The 18,973-nt window shown below is 57.0% G+C and overlaps 3 protein-coding genes across 3 annotated transcripts; all 3 read right to left on the bottom strand.

Annotated features, from left to right (window-relative positions):
• Nucleotides 1–7,022: 7,022 nt before the first annotated feature.
• Nucleotides 7,023–8,595, bottom strand: LOC309673737 (inositol 1,4,5-trisphosphate receptor-interacting protein-like 1; the record flags this gene model as incomplete). The annotated part of the gene is made up of 1 exon (XM_082485597.1): nucleotides 7,023–8,595. The coding sequence occupies one exon, from the start codon at nucleotides 8,593–8,595 to the stop codon at nucleotides 7,069–7,071; it is 1,527 nt and encodes a 508-aa protein (XP_082341723.1). The 3' UTR covers nucleotides 7,023–7,068.
• Nucleotides 8,596–11,027: 2,432 nt separating this feature from the next.
• On the bottom strand, nucleotides 11,028–11,925 carry LOC309673895 (inositol 1,4,5-trisphosphate receptor-interacting protein-like 1; the record flags this gene model as incomplete). Its single annotated transcript, XM_082485777.1, has 1 exon — nucleotides 11,028–11,925. The coding sequence occupies one exon, from the start codon at nucleotides 11,923–11,925 to the stop codon at nucleotides 11,074–11,076; it is 852 nt and encodes a 283-aa protein (XP_082341903.1). The 3' UTR covers nucleotides 11,028–11,073.
• A 3,107-nt stretch (nucleotides 11,926–15,032) lies between these two features.
• LOC309673570 (inositol 1,4,5-trisphosphate receptor-interacting protein-like 1) lies at nucleotides 15,033–16,605 on the bottom strand (the record flags this gene model as incomplete). Its single annotated transcript, XM_082485371.1, has 1 exon — nucleotides 15,033–16,605. The coding sequence occupies one exon, from the start codon at nucleotides 16,603–16,605 to the stop codon at nucleotides 15,079–15,081; it is 1,527 nt and encodes a 508-aa protein (XP_082341497.1). The 3' UTR covers nucleotides 15,033–15,078.
• Nucleotides 16,606–18,973: the final 2,368 nt, after the last annotated feature.

The following is an 18,973-nucleotide window of genomic DNA, read 5'->3' as shown; positions in this document are numbered from 1 at the left end:
TGAGTCCAGCAGAGCTGTTTCATCAGGAGGTTTTGGTTTTATCTTTTTTCACATCCTGAGACTCTGAGCCAAACGGAGAGCACAGAGCCCTCAGGGGTTAGGCAGCTGCTACCAAAGCCTGGAGACAAATGCAGGGTTTTTTAAAGTTTTTTTTTTTGTGCTTTTTTAAAAGCAGGGACCTAGAAGATGTATCAGTAACGTCCTTCCTGCAGAGAGGGTGCTTCGGCCAGGAGGACTCCAAAGAGGGACCTGACAGACCTGTCACCATTGGGTCCTTGGGGGCTTGTTCCTACAAGTGAGGAGTAGATGACACCAGTCGTTTTGGCCTGCAGTTGTACAATCTCGGGCTGTGATCCTATCGGACCTTGTGAGCCAAACAAGACAAGGCCATGGCAGCAGCTGCCTGGGAGATTTCCAGGAAAAAGAAATAAGCAAGCAGCCTTTACAAATCTACCTTAATAAAGCTGACCCTTTGTTCAGTTCAGGGCCCGTGCAAAGAGATTTGGACATGGGGCAGGATGGGGCATTAAAGCCTCAAATCTGGAGTCAGTTCAAAGACCCCAGTCCCAGCCCAGATCTGTGACATGGTCTGAGTGGGAGGTAGCATTTCCCAGCTCTCCTGGGCTGTCGATAGAATTTCTTTGGCTATTTAAAGTCTTCTGCTTGGACTACCATCAAACAGAGATGGATGGAACTGACATAATCCCTGAGCAGAAATGGGAGCTACAGAGCCAGAAAGGAGGGATGAATTATTTATTTTGCTTTGCTTAGGCATGTAGTTTTTGCTTTACATCCTAAGCTGTCTTAGCTGAACTGAAAAGATTTCCAACTTTTACCCTTCAGATTCTCTCCACCATCCTACTGGGGGCAAGTGATTGAGCAGCTGTGTGATGCCAAACTGCCTACTGGGATTAACCCAAAACACCTGGGAAGGCAAAGCCCAGTGAATCATGAAACCAGAGCCCACCACATCAGCTCTTCAGCAAAATGCTCCCCGAATCTGGGGCAGCTGAGCGGTCAGCACCCTATGCCTGCCTTCCCCCCAAAAATGATGCACAGACACCCACAGATGCAATGTTTCTTTGTTAAACATCTACTTACAGGGTAAAGCTCCCAGAGGGAATGGACTCTCTAGAAGAGGGAGGGCAGTGGCTGCCCAGGTGGTAACAGGAGTCTCTGTTGCAAGGCTCCTTGCAACAGCAACTTCAGCAGCATCGGGTCCCACTTCCCAGAGTATGCTTTTGCTGCAGAGGAAAGCTGTGGCAGCGATTCCCACTACCGACTGAGTAGCGTGTTCTCCACGTCCAGCATGCTCAGTTCTGCAGCACCAGCTCCTGGGGAGTATCTAGGGGACACAAACACAGCTCTGTGGGTGAGAACCCCTTTCAGTGTCTATAGAAGAGCAGTCTCGTGAGCCAGCTCATTGAACTCGTGCATTGCCTTGGTGTGGGCGGGTCTTGCACCAGGTAGGCAGCATCATGGCCACAGGGAGTCCAACCTTCAAAGGTGCTGCCCATCCCGATGGCTGGCTGCAGGACCAGGAAGAAACAATTTGACAAGCGCTCTTGGAGGACATCAAGGAGATCACCCACCAGCTCTTCCACCACCTGGCTCCTGTAGGACAGGCGCTGTGCTGACGAGTGGATGTGCTTTGCAAAACTCCTGAACAGACACCTCTCATATTCGTCAAAATCTTCTCGTTCACTGTCTACCTCGTCGCACTCTGTGTTGCTGCCGGGGGTCTCCTCTTCACCACTGCTTGCTGGCTGATGGCTCCTTTACCTAAGCCGCCAGCAGAGCCTGAAGAGCAGGACTAGGACTAGGACACAGGCACACACGCCAACCAGCCTCGTCCTTCGGCCCCACTCAGTCTCAGCGACTGACAGCTGCCCAGGGCAGCCAAAGGCACATGGAGGCACATAGGTAGTGCCTCTCACCTGGGAATGCCTAGACCCTGGCGAAATGGCCACGTGGGGGATGTGATGGTGTTACAGGAAAGTGGGGTAAAAGTCATCTTTGCAGCCACTGCTTTCAAAACTGCTGCTACGCTGAGGAGACCGTCTGGAGGATGATGTTGCTGCTCTTGGTTTCCCCTTTCCTTTCTGTCCCCCACAGCAGCCTCTTCAGCCACCTCACACTCTCTTTTTGGCACTCTCTCTGTAGCTACTTCGCACTGCTGTTACCACTGACCTCAGCCTATTCCATGCTCACAAATGTGTTGCCTTGCTGCACTGCCAAGATCAGCTCAATGCAGAGGGAAGCCTTGACGGTGCTGGTCAGCTTAAGCTTGCAGAAGCGTGTGGAAGGCAACACCATTAGGTTGCATGTGTCTGCCCAAGGCGAAGCAACACTGGCTGCTGTCATCAGCTCCTGGAGCCAGAAGGCGGTTTTCTGTACGTCGAGGTATGAGCCAGTGCAGAGGGTTTGTAGGAGGTTGGTGTCCTGACTGCTCATCAGCTCGTCCTCAGGGTGGTGGAGGAAGCAGAGCATGTCCCCCAGCTGCCGCTCCCTTGTGCACGTGCACTCCAGTTCCACATGCACGTGTGCGTCCCTCACCAGCCTATCCCCCTTGCTGCCCAACTCGAGATGAAAGGAGTGCCCAGGGGGTGGCTTCAGAGGGACAAGCAATCGATAGACAAGCTCTTCTCCAAAGGCACTCCACCCTTCTAGGACGCCGCCCACCCCGACAGCTGGCTGCACCCGCGGCATGAAGCTATTGCTGGACAGGATTCGGCAGAGACTGAGAAGCTCGTCCACCAGCTCTTCCACCAACATGCATATTCCTTGCCTGTTTGGCAGCGGCCACGATGTGTACTCATCAAGAAATCTGTAGATATGTAATGGCTCTTCTCCCTCTTCGTGCTCCTCCTCCTCATACCTCCTTTTCCAGAGCCACCAGCAGACCCCGAAGAGCAGGACCAGGACTCCAGCAACCGCCCACAACAGCCACTGCTGCAAGGCAGCGAAGAGCAGGTCTCCCCAGGCAGAGGAGCTCTGCTCCAGCTCCTGCAGCAGCCGAGTCATCTCCCGGCTCAGCTGCAGCGCACGCTGCTGCATGCGTTCGCGCATGGCCTCATCCAGCTCATAGCCCACCTTCTGTGGGAGCTGGATGATGCTTTGCACAACCAACATGAAGAATTTGATTACATCCATGACCTGCAGGAGGAGAGAGAGAAGGGGTTCAGTGGGGCTGGGAGGGAGGGAGGGAGATAGATGGCGGTGGGGACAGCGGAGCTGGGGACAGGTAGGAGAGGGGCCGAGGCAGCTGGTGGGCAGCAAGGCCTGCTCCAGCCCTGGCGGCGGTGGCACCGTGCCCGGCCCAAGGCGCTGCCACGAGTGGCAGGGCCCTTAATGCCGGGTGAGAACCCACCCCCCGGGGGCCCGCGATTCTGCCCCGCCCTGGTCCAGCCCAGCCTCCCCCCGCATGTGTACTCACCTCTGGCTCAGGCCTTACTGGGGCAGCGCTGCCTGCTGGCGCCTTTCCTAGCTGCCCCCATTGTGACACGTCCCCTGTGATGTCACAGGGGTCGGAGCGCATCACAGGCACACCCGCCAACCAGCCCCACGCTGCCTCAGCGCCTCACAGCTGCCCCCGGCAACCAAAGCCCCGACACCCACAAAGTACAGACCCAGACGGCAGGACAGGGTGCCCAGGGGCTGTCTTTACAAAGCCGACAGAAGCCCCCCCCAACCCTTACCAAGCCTCAAATGGGGCTGATATGACCCATGGATGCTTTGCTTGCTCCTGGAGATCCCATGCCATGAGATGGAAGCCGCTCCCTTGGTGCTGGCCTGTGAGCTTGTGGTCGTGGGTGTGCTCTTGGTGCCTTCATGAGACCCATGGGTGGGTGGTGGTGTATATCCTGGTGGTGGGACGGGGCCTGTCCATGGCAGGATCTCTGTTCCGGCTGTGCCACTGCGAGAGGACATTGCTTCCCAAGAGACATTTCCCAGGGGTGGTGGTGGGGGTGCGGGTGGAGATTTCCCAGTGGGCAACTCCCACTGCCGAGACAGCACCGGCTTCTCCGTGTCCAGCACGTTCTGTTCTGAGGTACCAACTCCCTGGGGAGTGTTTGGGACAGGCAGATCCTCCACCCGGACCCCAGTGAACACATGGAGGCCCATCAGTGGTGCCTCTCGCTTGGTCCGTGCCCAGCCAGAGCTGCCAGGGAATTTCTCCACCCATGTCAAGTCGCCACCATGGTTGCGACACTGTGAAGGGAAAGCAGTGCGACAACCATCTCTGTAGCCACCACGGTCTTCACTGGCTGCTGCATTGGGGAAAACGTTGAGAGAAAGATGCTGCTGCTCTCGGCAGAGGGCTGCTGTGTGGGGATTTCCCTTCCCTTCCCTTCCCTTCCCTTCCCTTCCCTTCCCTTCCCTTCCCTTCCCTTCCCTTCCCTTCCCTTCCCTTCCCTTCCCTTCCCTTCCCTTCCCTTCCCTTCCCTTCCCTTCCCTTCCCTTCCCTTCCCTTCCCTTCCCTTCCCTTCCCTTCCCTTCCCTTCCCTTCCCTTCCCTTCCCTTCCCTTCCCTTCCCTTCCCTTCCCTTCCCTTCCCTTCCCTTCCCTTCCCTTCCCTTCCCTTCCCGTCTCCCACATTCTTCCCCTCTTTTTCCTTGTAGTATGAGGTCAGGTGAATGCCGTCACCTTGCCACAGGCCCAGCTTCTCCAGGGTCCATCCACAATCACAGAAGCCAAAACCCTGAGTAGCAGCTAGGCAGCCAGGCATTCACCTGTTCAATCCGCCTCCTCCTTCCTGAACCCCTTCCTCTGGCTGGGAGGACAGAGGAGAACACCACCTGTGCTCCTCATCCTTAGAACATTGCTGTGAGGAACATGCTGTCTCTTTGGATGGTTCTATGCTGCCTCCTCACAGTATTGTTAGACCCTACATGGCCTATTAGGACTGGATGGTAACCTGCAGGGTTCAGCAGGCTTGGCAGCCTCTCAGTGACCTCACGAGCGTGAGCTCCTGCTGGGCTGCACACTGCTCTCCAGAAATTGTCTGGACGGCAAAGAGGCGCTTTGGTGCCTCTCAGTCAGGAATGTCCAATTGCTAATTCCTTATGTGCTTTCCTGGGGGCACGGGGTCTGACACAGGTGGCTGGGTGGCCCGAGTTTGCCTGCTTGACTTTTCCTGGATCCTGTCCATTGCTCCCATGCTCTGAATTCTCCAATGCCGGACTATCTTGTTTGCATCCTAAACCCTCTAACACCCCTGTGAGACCCTCCCATTGAGTGGCACAGACAAGAAGCTGTGGCAAGACCAACTGCAGGGTCGTTCAGATCAAGAAAGAAGCAGATGGTTGGTGATGCTACAGAATTATAGTTCCTTTGTAAATTGCAGTGTGTGTGTGTTAAGTGGTGATTGGTCAAATTCCATTGTACCCGAAGGCTAGAGGAAGGTAGAAGAACCTCATGTGAAAGCGCATTCGGGGTGCCCCACTTTGAACAGGACACCTCATGTGCGTGAATAAAGAATCACTCTTGTAATTCTAAAGTTTGCATCCTCGCCTCTCTCCTGGGTCGGCACGGGCCAGGTGGGAAAGTTTCTGAACACTTGCCATGGTTGGAAGCGGCTGCGGGGACAGCCGGGACTGCCCAGCTGCCCCAAGTCCTGCCAAGCTGCTCCCAGTCCCTCCCACACACAGCCCAAGACTGTCAGGGCCCAGAAACCCCTTGAGACATGCCCCAGGGCTACCTCACAAGCCTGGTATCTCCCAGCGGCAGAGGGAACCGACTGCGCTGCTCAGAGGCGTTTGCGAAGCAGTATGCCAAACGCTGTGGCAGGCTTTCAGTGGCTGAAGCCCGTCTGCGAGATGAGTTGCACGCAACGCGACTGAGTTCCAGCATGAAGCTTCATGGCGACGGCACAGACTGCTGGTTCAGGTGGCTCGTTGGTGCAAGGCAGTTGTGAAGGTGGCCACTTCTCTAGAAGGCCCATTGGCAGTGTAACACGGGCAGCGATGGCTTTGGCAGACACTCAGTGACCCACTGCACCTCTCGCTACAGCCTGTAGGGTGCTACTGAGAGGAGGTGGCGCTTTGCTCTTGCATTGGTCTTGGAGGAGAGGGTATTGGCAGCTCAGAGCCCAGTGCCAGGAGAGCCAGAGAGCACGAGCGGCCCCAACTCAGACTGCTGTGACAAAAGGCAAGAGTCAGTGTTGTAACACCAGCGCCTTTGGAGCACCCGGAGAAGCCACGTCCCTTGGGCTGATGACAGGCGGTGGGTAACTGCTGGGCTTCTTTAGCACTCAAACACAGGCAGTTCTTTTGACGTGCCAATTATCAAAGATCTGGCAAGTCTTTGCCCATATAGTGTCATTGGATTTCCACTAGAGGTGTCCCAAATGGAGGCATGAGTCGACGTCTCCTGCCACAGAGCTGCTGCCAGGCCACTGGTTCTCATAAAGGTGGCATGGATGGCCAAAGTGCATGCCTTGAATTGGAGACATCTCAAAAGCTTTCTTTAAGCTTGCTGCACGTGATACGTCTGCCGTGTTAAGGTGGAGGCAACCTGAGCTTGCAGGCCATGAGAGGGTATGGAGAATGAGTCTTGTGCTCGTACGGAAGCCAGAGCAGCCAGAGCCCTGCTCTGCAGTGGTGGCACTCATTCCCTGTGCATGGGGCTTCCTACTGGCGCAGCATCAGAGCCACCTCACTGAGGTCGCCCAAGGGCAATGCTTTGTGTACGGCCCCCAAGGAAGTCCCTACCTACAGAACCACACAGGCATTGTGCGCAGCTGTGGAGGGTGACAAGTTATTGCCATTGCCCCAGTGCAGGAGCACAGACTGGAGGGGGAGCCTTAGCTACACAATCAGTGAAAGCAGAGCCCACCGGGTCTTCAGTCAAACGCTCCCTGACTCTGGGGCAGCTGAGTGGTCAGCACCCTATGCCCACCTTCCCCCCCTGAACTGATGCACAGGCACTCAGAGAGGCAGCCTTTGTTCAAACACACCATTTATTAACAACTTTGTACAAAGTAAAGCGCCCAGAAGGAATGGACGCTCTCAAAGAGGCGTGGGCAGTCTAGGGGACAGAAACACAGCTCTGTGCATGAGGAGCTCATTCACTGTCCGTAGAAGAGCAGTCTCGTGAGCCGATCTTGCAGTTCATCGTACTCACACATTGCCTTGGCGTGGGCAGCCGGGTCCTGCACGAGGTGCTGGAAGAGGTTAATCGGCTCCGCCGTTTGGAAGGCTGGGGGCAAGATGATGTCCTCGGGCATGTTCTCATTGCCAAAGAAGAAATGGTCAAGGCTTTTCTCCTCCAGACAGTTGTGCAGGTACCAGAGGATATCCTGCAGCCGCATCAGAAATTCCCTCCTGCTCCAGCTTTCCAGGGGTATGGTGTTCAGGAGGTGCATGGCAACCGTCTTCAAGACTGAGGTAGAAAAGCCTGTGCCCCCCAGGATGCCAGCAAAGATCTGCAGGCATTTGAGGTGTAAGTTGTTGTGTGGGGCCTGCCTGTCGATATGCCTGAAGAACTTCACCTCTGCCACAGCGTAGCTCTCTGCCCACATCGTGCTCGGAGTGAAGATGTCCTCTGTAAGCTGGCTGCTCAGGAAGATGTCCGAGTCGCCTTGCTGCACCCCAAACACTATCTCAATGAAGAGGTTTCTCCCGGAGGCATTGGTCAGTTGGAGATTGCAGGAGCGCCTGGAGGGCAGCACATTCATACTGTAGCGACAGGACTGACGCATCTCGCCCCAGGCTGACCTCACCAGGTTCTGGAACCACTCAGCAGTTTTATGCACGTCTAGGTAGGAGCCGGTGCAGAGGGTGCCTAGGAGGGTGGCAGCCATGTTTCTCACCAGCTCCCCTGTGGGGTGGTGGAGGAAGCACAGCGTGTCCTCCACCAGCTGGCCTCCTGCACAGGTACACTCCAGTTCCACACGGACTCGGCAGTCCTTTGCCGGCATGTGCTCCACTGCAGTGCCCAGCTCCAGGTGGAAGGTGTGACCACGGGGGGGCTTCAGGGGCACAAGCAGGCAGTAGACCGTGTCACGCCCATGGGGGCTCCAACCTTCAAAGGCACTGCCCACCCCGATGGCTGGCTGCAGGACCGGGAAGAAACTATTTGACAAGCGCTCTTGAAGGACAGAGAGGAGGTCACCCACCAGATGCTCCACCACTTGGCTCCTGTAGGCCAGGCTCTGCACTGACCACTGGATGCGCTTTTCAAAAATCCTGAACAGACGGTTCGCATCATCAGAGCCTTCTCCTTCCCTTTCCTCCTCCTCGCTCTCGATGTTGCTGCTGGAGGTTGTCTCTTCACCGCTGCTGCCAGTTGTCTCTTCACCGCTGCTGGCTGGTTGACGGCTCCTTTTCCAGAGCCACCAGCAGAGCCCGAAGAGCAGGACTAGGACTCCAGCAACCACCCACAACTGCCACTGCTGCAAGGCAGCGAAGAGCAGGCCTCCCCAGGCAGAGGAGGTCTGCTCCTTGTCCTGTAGCAGCCGAGTCATCCTCTGGTTCCACTGCTCCACACGCTGCTGCATGCACCTGCAAGTGGGCACATCGCGCTCATAGTGCACCTTCTGTGGGAGCTGGATGATGCCTTGCAGAAGCAACACAAAGAATTTGGCTGAACCCATGACCTGCAGGAGGAGAGAGAGAAGGGGTTCAGTGGGGCTGGGAGGGAGGGAGATGGCGGCGGTGGGAGAGGGGAAGGGAGCCGCAGGGAGCTGGGGGCAGGTAGGAGAGGGGCCGAGGCAGCCGGGGGGCAGCAAGGCCTGCTCCAGCCCTGGCGGCGGCGGCACCGTGCCCAGCCCAAGGCACTGCCATGAGTGGCAGGGCCCTCAATGCCGGGTCAGAACCCACCCCCGGAGGCCCGCGATTCTGTCCCGGCCCTGGTCCGGTCCAGCCCAGCCTCCCCCCGCATGTGTACTCACCTCTGGCTCAGGCCTTACTGGGGCAGCGCTGCCTGCTGGCGCCTTTCCTAGCTGCCCCCATTGTGACACGTCCCCTGTGATGTCACAGGGGTCGGAGCGCATCACAGGCACACCCGCCAACCAGCCCCACGCTGCCTCAGCGCCTCACAGCTGCCCCCGGCAACCAAAGCCCCGACACCCACAAAGTACAGACCCAGACGGCAGGACAGGGTGCCCAGGGGCTGTCTTTACAAAGCCGACAGAAGCCCCCCCAAACCCTTACCATGCTCCCATGCTCTGAATTCTCCAATGCCGGACTATCTTGTTTGCATCCTAAACCCTCTAACACCCCTGTGAGACCCTCCCATTGAGTGGCACAGACAAGAAGCTGTGGCAAGACCAACTGCAGGGTCGTTCAGATCAAGAAAGAAGCAGATGGTTGGTGATGCTACAGAATTATAGTTCCTTTGTAAATTGCAGTGTGTGTGTGTTAAGTGGTGATTGGTCAAATTCCATTGTACCCGAAGGCTAGAGGAAGGTAGAAGAACCTCATGTGAAAGCGCATTCGGGGTGCCCCACTTTGAACAGGACACCTCATGTGCGTGAATAAAGAATCACTCTTGTAATTCTAAAGTTTGCATCCTCGCCTCTCTCCTGGGTCGGCACGGGCCAGGTGGGAAAGTTTCTGAACACTTGCCATGGTTGGAAGCGGCTGCGGGGACAGCCGGGACTGCCCAGCTGCCCCAAGTCCTGCCAAGCTGCTCCCAGTCCCTCCCACACACAGCCCAAGACTGTCAGGGCCCAGAAACCCCTTGAGACATGCCCCAGGGCTACCTCACAAGCCTGGTATCTCCCAGCGGCAGAGGGAACCGACTGCGCTGCTCAGAGGCGTTTGCGAAGCAGTATGCCAAACGCTGTGGCAGGCTTTCAGTGGCTGAAGCCCGTCTGCGAGATGAGTTGCACGCAACGCGACTGAGTTCCAGCATGAAGCTTCATGGCGACGGCACAGACTGCTGGTTCAGGTGGCTCGTTGGTGCAAGGCAGTTGTGAAGGTGGCCACTTCTCTAGAAGGCCCATTGGCAGTGTAACACGGGCAGCGATGGCTTTGGCAGACACTCAGTGACCCACTGCACCTCTCGCTACAGCCTGTAGGGTGCTACTGAGAGGAGGTGGCGCTTTGCTCTTGCATTGGTCTTGGAGGAGAGGGTATTGGCAGCTCAGAGCCCAGTGCCAGGAGAGCCAGAGAGCACGAGCGGCCCCAACTCAGACTGCTGTGACAAAAGGCAAGAGTCAGTGTTGTAACACCAGCGCCTTTGGAGCACCCGGAGAAGCCACGTCCCTTGGGCTGATGACAGGCGGTGGGTAACTGCTGGGCTTCTTTAGCACTCAAACACAGGCAGTTCTTTTGACGTGCCAATTATCAAAGATCTGGCAAGTCTTTGCCCATATAGTGTCATTGGATTTCCACTAGAGGTGTCCCAAATGGAGGCATGAGTCGACGTCTCCTGCCACAGAGCTGCTGCCAGGCCACTGGTTCTCATAAAGGTGGCATGGATGGCCAAAGTGCATGCCTTGAATTGGAGACATCTCAAAAGCTTTCTTTAAGCTTGCTGCACGTGATACGTCTGCCGTGTTAAGGTGGAGGCAACCTGAGCTTGCAGGCCATGAGAGGGTATGGAGAATGAGTCTTGTGCTCGTACGGAAGCCAGAGCAGCCAGAGCCCTGCTCTGCAGTGGTGGCACTCATTCCCTGTGCATGGGGCTTCCTACTGGCGCAGCATCAGAGCCACCTCACTGAGGTCGCCCAAGGGCAATGCTTTGTGTACGGCCCCCAAGGAAGTCCCTACCTACAGAACCACACAGGCATTGTGCGCAGCTGTGGAGGGTGACAAGTTATTGCCATTGCCCCAGTGCAGGAGCACAGACTGGAGGGGGAGCCTTAGCTACACAATCAGTGAAAGCAGAGCCCACCGGGTCTTCAGTCAAACGCTCCCTGACTCTGGGGCAGCTGAGTGGTCAGCACCCTATGCCCACCTTCCCCCCCTGAACTGATGCACAGGCACTCAGAGAGGCAGCCTTTGTTCAAACACACCATTTATTAACAACTTTGTACAAAGTAAAGCGCCCAGAAGGAATGGACGCTCTCAAAGAGGCGTGGGCAGTCTAGGGGACAGAAACACAGCTCTGTGCATGAGGAGCTCATTCACTGTCCGTAGAAGAGCAGTCTCGTGAGCCGATCTTGCAGTTCATCGTACTCACACATTGCCTTGGCGTGGGCAGCCGGGTCCTGCACGAGGTGCTGGAAGAGGTTAATCGGCTCCGCCGTTTGGAAGGCTGGGGGCAAGATGATGTCCTCGGGCATGTTCTCATTGCCAAAGAAGAAATGGTCAAGGCTTTTCTCCTCCAGACAGTTGTGCAGGTACCAGAGGATATCCTGCAGCCGCATCAGAAATTCCCTCCTGCTCCAGCTTTCCAGGGGTATGGTGTTCAGGAGGTGCATGGCAACCGTCTTCAAGACTGAGGTAGAAAAGCCTGTGCCCCCCAGGATGCCAGCAAAGATCTGCAGGCATTTGAGGTGTAAGTTGTTGTGTGGGGCCTGCCTGTCGATATGCCTGAAGAACTTCACCTCTGCCACAGCGTAGCTCTCTGCCCACATCGTGCTCGGAGTGAAGATGTCCTCTGTAAGCTGGCTGCTCAGGAAGATGTCCGAGTCGCCTTGCTGCACCCCAAACACTATCTCAATGAAGAGGTTTCTCCCGGAGGCATTGGTCAGTTGGAGATTGCAGGAGCGCCTGGAGGGCAGCACATTCATACTGTAGCGACAGGACTGACGCATCTCGCCCCAGGCTGACCTCACCAGGTTCTGGAACCACTCAGCAGTTTTATGCACGTCTAGGTAGGAGCCGGTGCAGAGGGTGCCTAGGAGGGTGGCAGCCATGTTTCTCACCAGCTCCCCTGTGGGGTGGTGGAGGAAGCACAGCGTGTCCTCCACCAGCTGGCCTCCTGCACAGGTACACTCCAGTTCCACACGGACTCGGCAGTCCTTTGCCGGCATGTGCTCCACTGCAGTGCCCAGCTCCAGGTGGAAGGTGTGACCACGGGGGGGCTTCAGGGGCACAAGCAGGCAGTAGACCGTGTCACGCCCATGGGGGCTCCAACCTTCAAAGGCACTGCCCACCCCGATGGCTGGCTGCAGGACCGGGAAGAAACTATTTGACAAGCGCTCTTGAAGGACAGAGAGGAGGTCACCCACCAGATGCTCCACCACTTGGCTCCTGTAGGCCAGGCTCTGCACTGACCACTGGATGCGCTTTTCAAAAATCCTGAACAGACGGTTCGCATCATCAGAGCCTTCTCCTTCACTTTCCTCCTCCTCGCTCTCGATGTTGCTGCTGGAGGTTGTCTCTTCACCGCTGCTGCCAGTTGTCTCTTCACCGCTGCTGGCTGGTTGACGGCTCCTTTTCCAGAGCCACCAGCAGAGCCCGAAGAGCAGGACTAGGACTCCAGCAACCACCCACAACTGCCACTGCTGCAAGGCAGCGAAGAGCAGGCCTCCCCAGGCAGAGGAGGTCTGCTCCTTGTCCTGTAGCAGCCAAGTCATCCTCTGGTTCCACTGCTCCACACGCTGCTGCATGCACCTGCAAGTGGGCACATCGCGCTCATAGTGCACCTTCTGTGGGAGCTGGATGATGCCTTGCAGAAGCAACACAAAGAATTTGGCTGAACCCATGACCTGCAGGAGGAGAGAGAGAAGGGGTTCAGTGGGGCTGGGAGGGAGGGAGATGGCGGCGGTGGGAGAGGGGAAGGGAGCCGCAGGGAGCTGGGGGCAGGTAGGAGAGGGGCCGAGGCAGCCGGGGGGCAGCAAGGCCTGCTCCAGCCCTGGCGGCGGCGGCACCGTGCCCAGCCCAAGGCACTGCCATGAGTGGCAGGGCCCTCAATGCCGGGTCAGAACCCACCCCCGGAGGCCCGCGATTCTGTCCCGGCCCTGGTCCGGTCCAGCCCAGCCTCCCCCCGCATGTGTACTCACCTCTGGCTCAGGCCTTACTGGGGCAGCGCTGCCTGCTGGCGCCTTTCCTAGCTGCCCCCATTGTGACACGTCCCCTGTGATGTCACAGGGGTCGGAGCGCATCACAGGCACACCCGCCAACCAGCCCCACGCTGCCTCAGCGCCTCACAGCTGCCCCCGGCAACCAAAGCCCCGACACCCACAAAGTACAGACCCAGACGGCAGGACAGGGTGCCCAGGGGCTGTCTTTACAAAGCCGACAGAAGCCCCCCCAAACCCTTACCATGCTCCCATGCTCTGAATTCTCCAATGCCGGACTATCTTGTTTGCATCCTAAACCCTCTAACACCCCTGTGAGACCCTCCCATTGAGTGGCACAGACAAGAAGCTGTGGCAAGACCAACTGCAGGGTCGTTCAGATCAAGAAAGAAGCAGATGGTTGGTGATGCTACAGAATTATAGTTCCTTTGTAAATTGCAGTGTGTGTGTGTTAAGTGGTGATTGGTCAAATTCCATTGTACCCGAAGGCTAGAGGAAGGTAGAAGAACCTCATGTGAAAGCGCATTCGGGGTGCCCCACTTTGAACAGGACACCTCATGTGCGTGAATAAAGAATCACTCTTGTAATTCTAAAGTTTGCATCCTCGCCTCTCTCCTGGGTCGGCACGGGCCAGGTGGGAAAGTTTCTGAACACTTGCCATGGTTGGAAGCGGCTGCGGGGACAGCCGGGACTGCCCAGCTGCCCCAAGTCCTGCCAAGCTGCTCCCAGTCCCTCCCACACACAGCCCAAGACTGTCAGGGCCCAGAAACCCCTTGAGACATGCCCCAGGGCTACCTCACAAGCCTGGTATCTCCCAGCGGCAGAGGGAACCGACTGCGCTGCTCAGAGGCGTTTGCGAAGCAGTATGCCAAACGCTGTGGCAGGCTTTCAGTGGCTGAAGCCCGTCTGCGAGATGAGTTGCACGCAACGCGACTGAGTTCCAGCATGAAGCTTCATGGCGACGGCACAGACTGCTGGTTCAGGTGGCTCGTTGGTGCAAGGCAGTTGTGAAGGTGGCCACTTCTCTAGAAGGCCCATTGGCAGTGTAACACGGGCAGCGATGGCTTTGGCAGACACTCAGTGACCCACTGCACCTCTCGCTACAGCCTGTAGGGTGCTACTGAGAGGAGGTGGCGCTTTGCTCTTGCATTGGTCTTGGAGGAGAGGGTATTGGCAGCTCAGAGCCCAGTGCCAGGAGAGCCAGAGAGCACGAGCGGCCCCAACTCAGACTGCTGTGACAAAAGGCAAGAGTCAGTGTTGTAACACCAGCGCCTTTGGAGCACCCGGAGAAGCCACGTCCCTTGGGCTGATGACAGGCGGTGGGTAACTGCTGGGCTTCTTTAGCACTCAAACACAGGCAGTTCTTTTGACGTGCCAATTATCAAAGATCTGGCAAGTCTTTGCCCATATAGTGTCATTGGATTTCCACTAGAGGTGTCCCAAATGGAGGCATGAGTCGACGTCTCCTGCCACAGAGCTGCTGCCAGGCCACTGGTTCTCATAAAGGTGGCATGGATGGCCAAAGTGCATGCCTTGAATTGGAGACATCTCAAAAGCTTTCTTTAAGCTTGCTGCACGTGATACGTCTGCCGTGTTAAGGTGGAGGCAACCTGAGCTTGCAGGCCATGAGAGGGTATGGAGAATGAGTCTTGTGCTCGTACGGAAGCCAGAGCAGCCAGAGCCCTGCTCTGCAGTGGTGGCACTCATTCCCTGTGCATGGGGCTTCCTACTAGCGCAGCATCAGAGCCACCTCACTGAGGTCGCCCAAGGGCAATGCTTTGTGTACGGCCCCCAAGGAAGTCCCTACCTACAGAACCACACAGGCATTGTGCGCAGCTGTGGAGGGTGACAAGTTATTGCCATTGCCCCAGTGCAGGAGCACAGACTGGAGGGGGAGCCTTAGCTACACAATCAGTGAAAGCAGAGCCCACCGGGTCTTCAGTCAAACGCTCCCTGACTCTGGGGCAGCTGAGTGGTCAGCACCCTATGCCCACCTTCCCCCCCTGAACTGATGCACAGGCACTCAGAGAGGCAGCCTTTGTTCAAACACACCATTTATTAACAACTTTGTACAAAGTAAAGCGCCCAGAAGGAATGGACGCTCTCAAAGAGGCGTGGGCAGTCTAGGGGACAGAAACACAGCTCTGTGCATGAGGAGCTCATTCACTGTCCGTAGAAGAGCAGTCTCGTGAGCCGATCTTGCAGTTCATCGTACTCACACATTGCCTTGGCGTGGGCAGCCGGGTCCTGCACGAGGTGCTGGAAGAGGTTAATCGGCTCCGCCGTTTGGAAGGCTGGGGGCAAGATGATGTCCTCGGGCATGTTCTCATTGCCAAAGAAGAAATGGTCAAGGCTTTTCTCCTCCAGACAGTTGTGCAGGTACCAGAGGATATCCTGCAGCCGCATCAGAAATTCCCTCCTGCTCCAGCTTTCCAGGGGTATGGTGTTCAGGAGGTGCATGGCAACCGTCTTCAAGACTGAGGTAGAAAAGCCTGTGCCCCCCAGGATGCCAGCAAAGATCTGCAGGCATTTGAGGTGTAAGTTGTTGTGTGGGGCCTGCCTGTCGATATGCCTGAAGAACTTCACCTCTGCCACAGCGTAGCTCTCTGCCCACATCGTGCTCGGAGTGAAGATGTCCTCTGTAAGCTGGCTGCTCAGGAAGATGTCCGAGTCGCCTTGCTGCACCCCAAACACTATCTCAATGAAGAGGTTTCTCCCGGAGGCATTGGTCAGTTGGAGATTGCAGGAGCGCCTGGAGGGCAGCACATTCATACTGTAGCGACAGGACTGACGCATCTCGCCCCAGGCTGACCTCACCAGGTTCTGGAACCACTCAGCAGTTTTATGCACGTCTAGGTAGGAGCCGGTGCAGAGGGTGCCTAGGAGGGTGGCAGCCATGTTTCTCACCAGCTCCCCTGTGGGGTGGTGGAGGAAGCACAGCGTGTCCTCCACCAGCTGGCCTCCTGCACAGGTACACTCCAGTTCCACACGGACTCGGCAGTCCTTTGCCGGCATGTGCTCCACTGCAGTGCCCAGCTCCAGGTGGAAGGTGTGACCACGGGGGGGCTTCAGGGGCACAAGCAGGCAGTAGACCGTGTCACGCCCATGGGGGCTCCAACCTTCAAAGGCACTGCCCACCCCGATGGCTGGCTGCAGGACCGGGAAGAAACTATTTGACAAGCGCTCTTGAAGGACAGAGAGGAGGTCACCCACCAGATGCTCCACCACTTGGCTCCTGTAGGCCAGGCTCTGCACTGACCACTGGATGCGCTTTTCAAAAATCCTGAACAGACGGTTCGCATCATCAGAGCCTTCTCCTTCACTTTCCTCCTCCTCGCTCTCGATGTTGCTGCTGGAGGTTGTCTCTTCACCGCTGCTGCCAGTTGTCTCTTCACCGCTGCTGGCTGGTTGACGGCTCCTTTTCCAGAGCCACCAGCAGAGCCCGAAGAGCAGGACTAGGACTCCAGCAACCACCCACAACTGCCACTGCTGCAAGGCAGCGAAGAGCAGGCCTCCCCAGGCAGAGGAGGTCTGCTCCTTGTCCTGTAGCAGCCGAGTCATCCTCTGGTTCCACTGCTCCACACGCTGCTGCATGCACCTGCAAGTGGGCACATCGCGCTCATAGTGCACCTTCTGTGGGAGCTGGATGATGCCTTGCAGAAGCAACACAAAGAATTTGGCTGAACCCATGACCTGCAGGAGGAGAGAGAGAAGGGGTTCAGTGGGGCTGGGAGGGAGGGAGATGGCGGCGGTGGGAGAGGGGAAGGGAGCCGCAGGGAGCTGGGGGCAGGTAGGAGAGGGGCCGAGGCAGCCGGGGGGCAGCAAGGCCTGCTCCAGCCCTGGCGGCGGCGGCACCGTGCCCAGCCCAAGGCACTGCCATGAGTGGCAGGGCCCTCAATGCCGGGTCAGAACCCACCCCCGGAGGCCCGCGATTCTGTCCCGGCCCTGGTCCGGTCCAGCCCAGCCTCCCCCCGCATGTGTACTCACCTCTGGCTCAGGCCTTACTGGGGCAGCGCTGCCTGCTGGCGCCTTTCCTAGCTGCCCCCATTGTGACACGTCCCCTGTGATGTCACAGGGGTCGGAGCGCATCACAGGCACACCCGCCAACCAGCCCCACGCTGCCTCAGCGCCTCACAGCTGCCCCCGGCAACCAAAGCCCCGACACCCACAAAGTACAGACCCAGACGGCAGGACAGGGTGCCCAGGGGCTGTCTTTACAAAGCCGACAGAAGCCCCCCCAAACCCTTACCATGCTCCCATGCTCTGAATTCTCCAATGCCGGACTATCTTGTTTGCATCCTAAACCCTCTAACACCCCTGTGAGACCCTCCCATTGAGTGGCACAGACAAGAAGCTGTGGCAAGACCAACTGCAGGGTCGTTCAGATCAAGAAAGAAGCAGATGGTTGGTGATGCTACAGAATTATAGTTCCTTTGTAAATTGCAGTGTGTGTGTGTTAAGTGGTGATTGGTCAAATTCCATTGTACCCGAAGGCTAGAGGAAGGTAGAAGAACCTCATGTGAAAGCGCATTCGGGGTGCCCCACTTTGAACAGGACACCTCATGTGCGTGAATAAAGAATCACTCTTGTAATTCTAAAGTTTGCATCCTCGCCTCTCTCCTGGGTCGGCACGGGCCAGGTGGGAAAGTTTCTGAACACTTGCCATGGTTGGAAGCGGCTGCGGGGACAGCCGGGACTGCCCAGCTGCCCCAAGTCCTGCCAAGCTGCTCCCAGTCCCTCCCACACACAGCCCAAGACTGTCAGGGCCCAGAAACCCCTTGAGACATGCCCCAGGGCTACCTCACAAGCCTGGTATCTCCCAGCGGCAGAGGGAACCGACTGCGCTGCTCAGAGGCGTTTGCGAAGCAGTATGCCAAACGCTGTGGCAGGCTTTCAGTGGCTGAAGCCCGTCTGCGAGATGAGTTGCACGCAACGCGACTGAGTTCCAGCATGAAGCTTCATGGCGACGGCACAGACTGCTGGTTCAGGTGGCTCGTTGGTGCAAGGCAGTTGTGAAGGTGGCCACTTCTCTAGAAGGCCCATTGGCAGTGTAACACGGGCAGCGATGGCTTTGGCAGACACTCAGTGACCCACTGCACCTCTCGCTACAGCCTGTAGGGTGCTACTGAGAGGAGGTGGCGCTTTGCTCTTGCATTGGTCTTGGAGGAGAGGGTATTGGCAGCTCAGAGCCCAGTGCCAGGAGAGCCAGAGAGCACGAGCGGCCCCAACTCAGACTGCTGTGACAAAAGGCAAGAGTCAGTGTTGTAACACCAGCGCCTTTGGAGCACCCGGAGAAGCCACGTCCCTTGGGCTGATGACAGGCGGTGGGTAACTGCTGGGCTTCTTTAGCACTCAAACACAGGCAGTTCTTTTGACGTGCCAATTATCAAAGATCTGGCAAGTCTTTGCCCATATAGTGTCATTGGATTTCCACTAGAGGTGTCCCAAATGGAGGCATGAGTCGACGTCTCCTGCCACAGAGCTGCTGCCAGGCCACTGGTTCTCATAAAGGTGGCATGGATGGCCAAAGTGCATGCCTTGAATTGGAGACATCTCAAAAGCTTTCTTTAAGCTTGCTGCACGTGATACGTCTGCCGTGTTAAGGTGGAGGCAACCTGAGCTTGCAGGCCATGAGAGGGTATGGAGAATGAGTCTTGTGCTCGTACGGAAGCCAGAGCAGCCAGAGCCCTGCTCTGCAGTGGTGGCACTCATTCCCTGTGCATGGGGCTTCCTACTGGCGCAGCATCAGAGCCACCTCACTGAGGTCGCCCAAGGGCAATGCTTTGTGTACGGCCCCCAAGGAAGTCCCTACCTACAGAACCACACAGGCATTGTGCGCAGCTGTGGAGGGTGACAAGTTATTGCCATTGCCCCAGTGCAGGAGCACAGACTGGAGGGGGAGCCTTAGCTACACAATCAGTGAAAGCAGAGCCCACCGGGTCTTCAGTCAAACGCTCCCTGACTCTGGGGCAGCTGAGTGGTCAGCACCCTATGCCCACCTTCCCCCCCTGAACTGATGCACAGACACTCAGAGAGGCAGCCTTTGTTCAAACACACC

The sequence above is a fragment of the Vanellus vanellus genome, assembly GCF_965231255.1.
Source record: "Vanellus vanellus genome assembly, chromosome: 6".
In the NCBI taxonomy this organism is placed as follows: Eukaryota; Metazoa; Chordata; class Aves; order Charadriiformes; family Charadriidae; genus Vanellus; species Vanellus vanellus.
The sequence above is the reverse complement of the archived record's forward strand: the minus strand, read 5'-3'. Positions and strand labels throughout refer to the sequence as shown.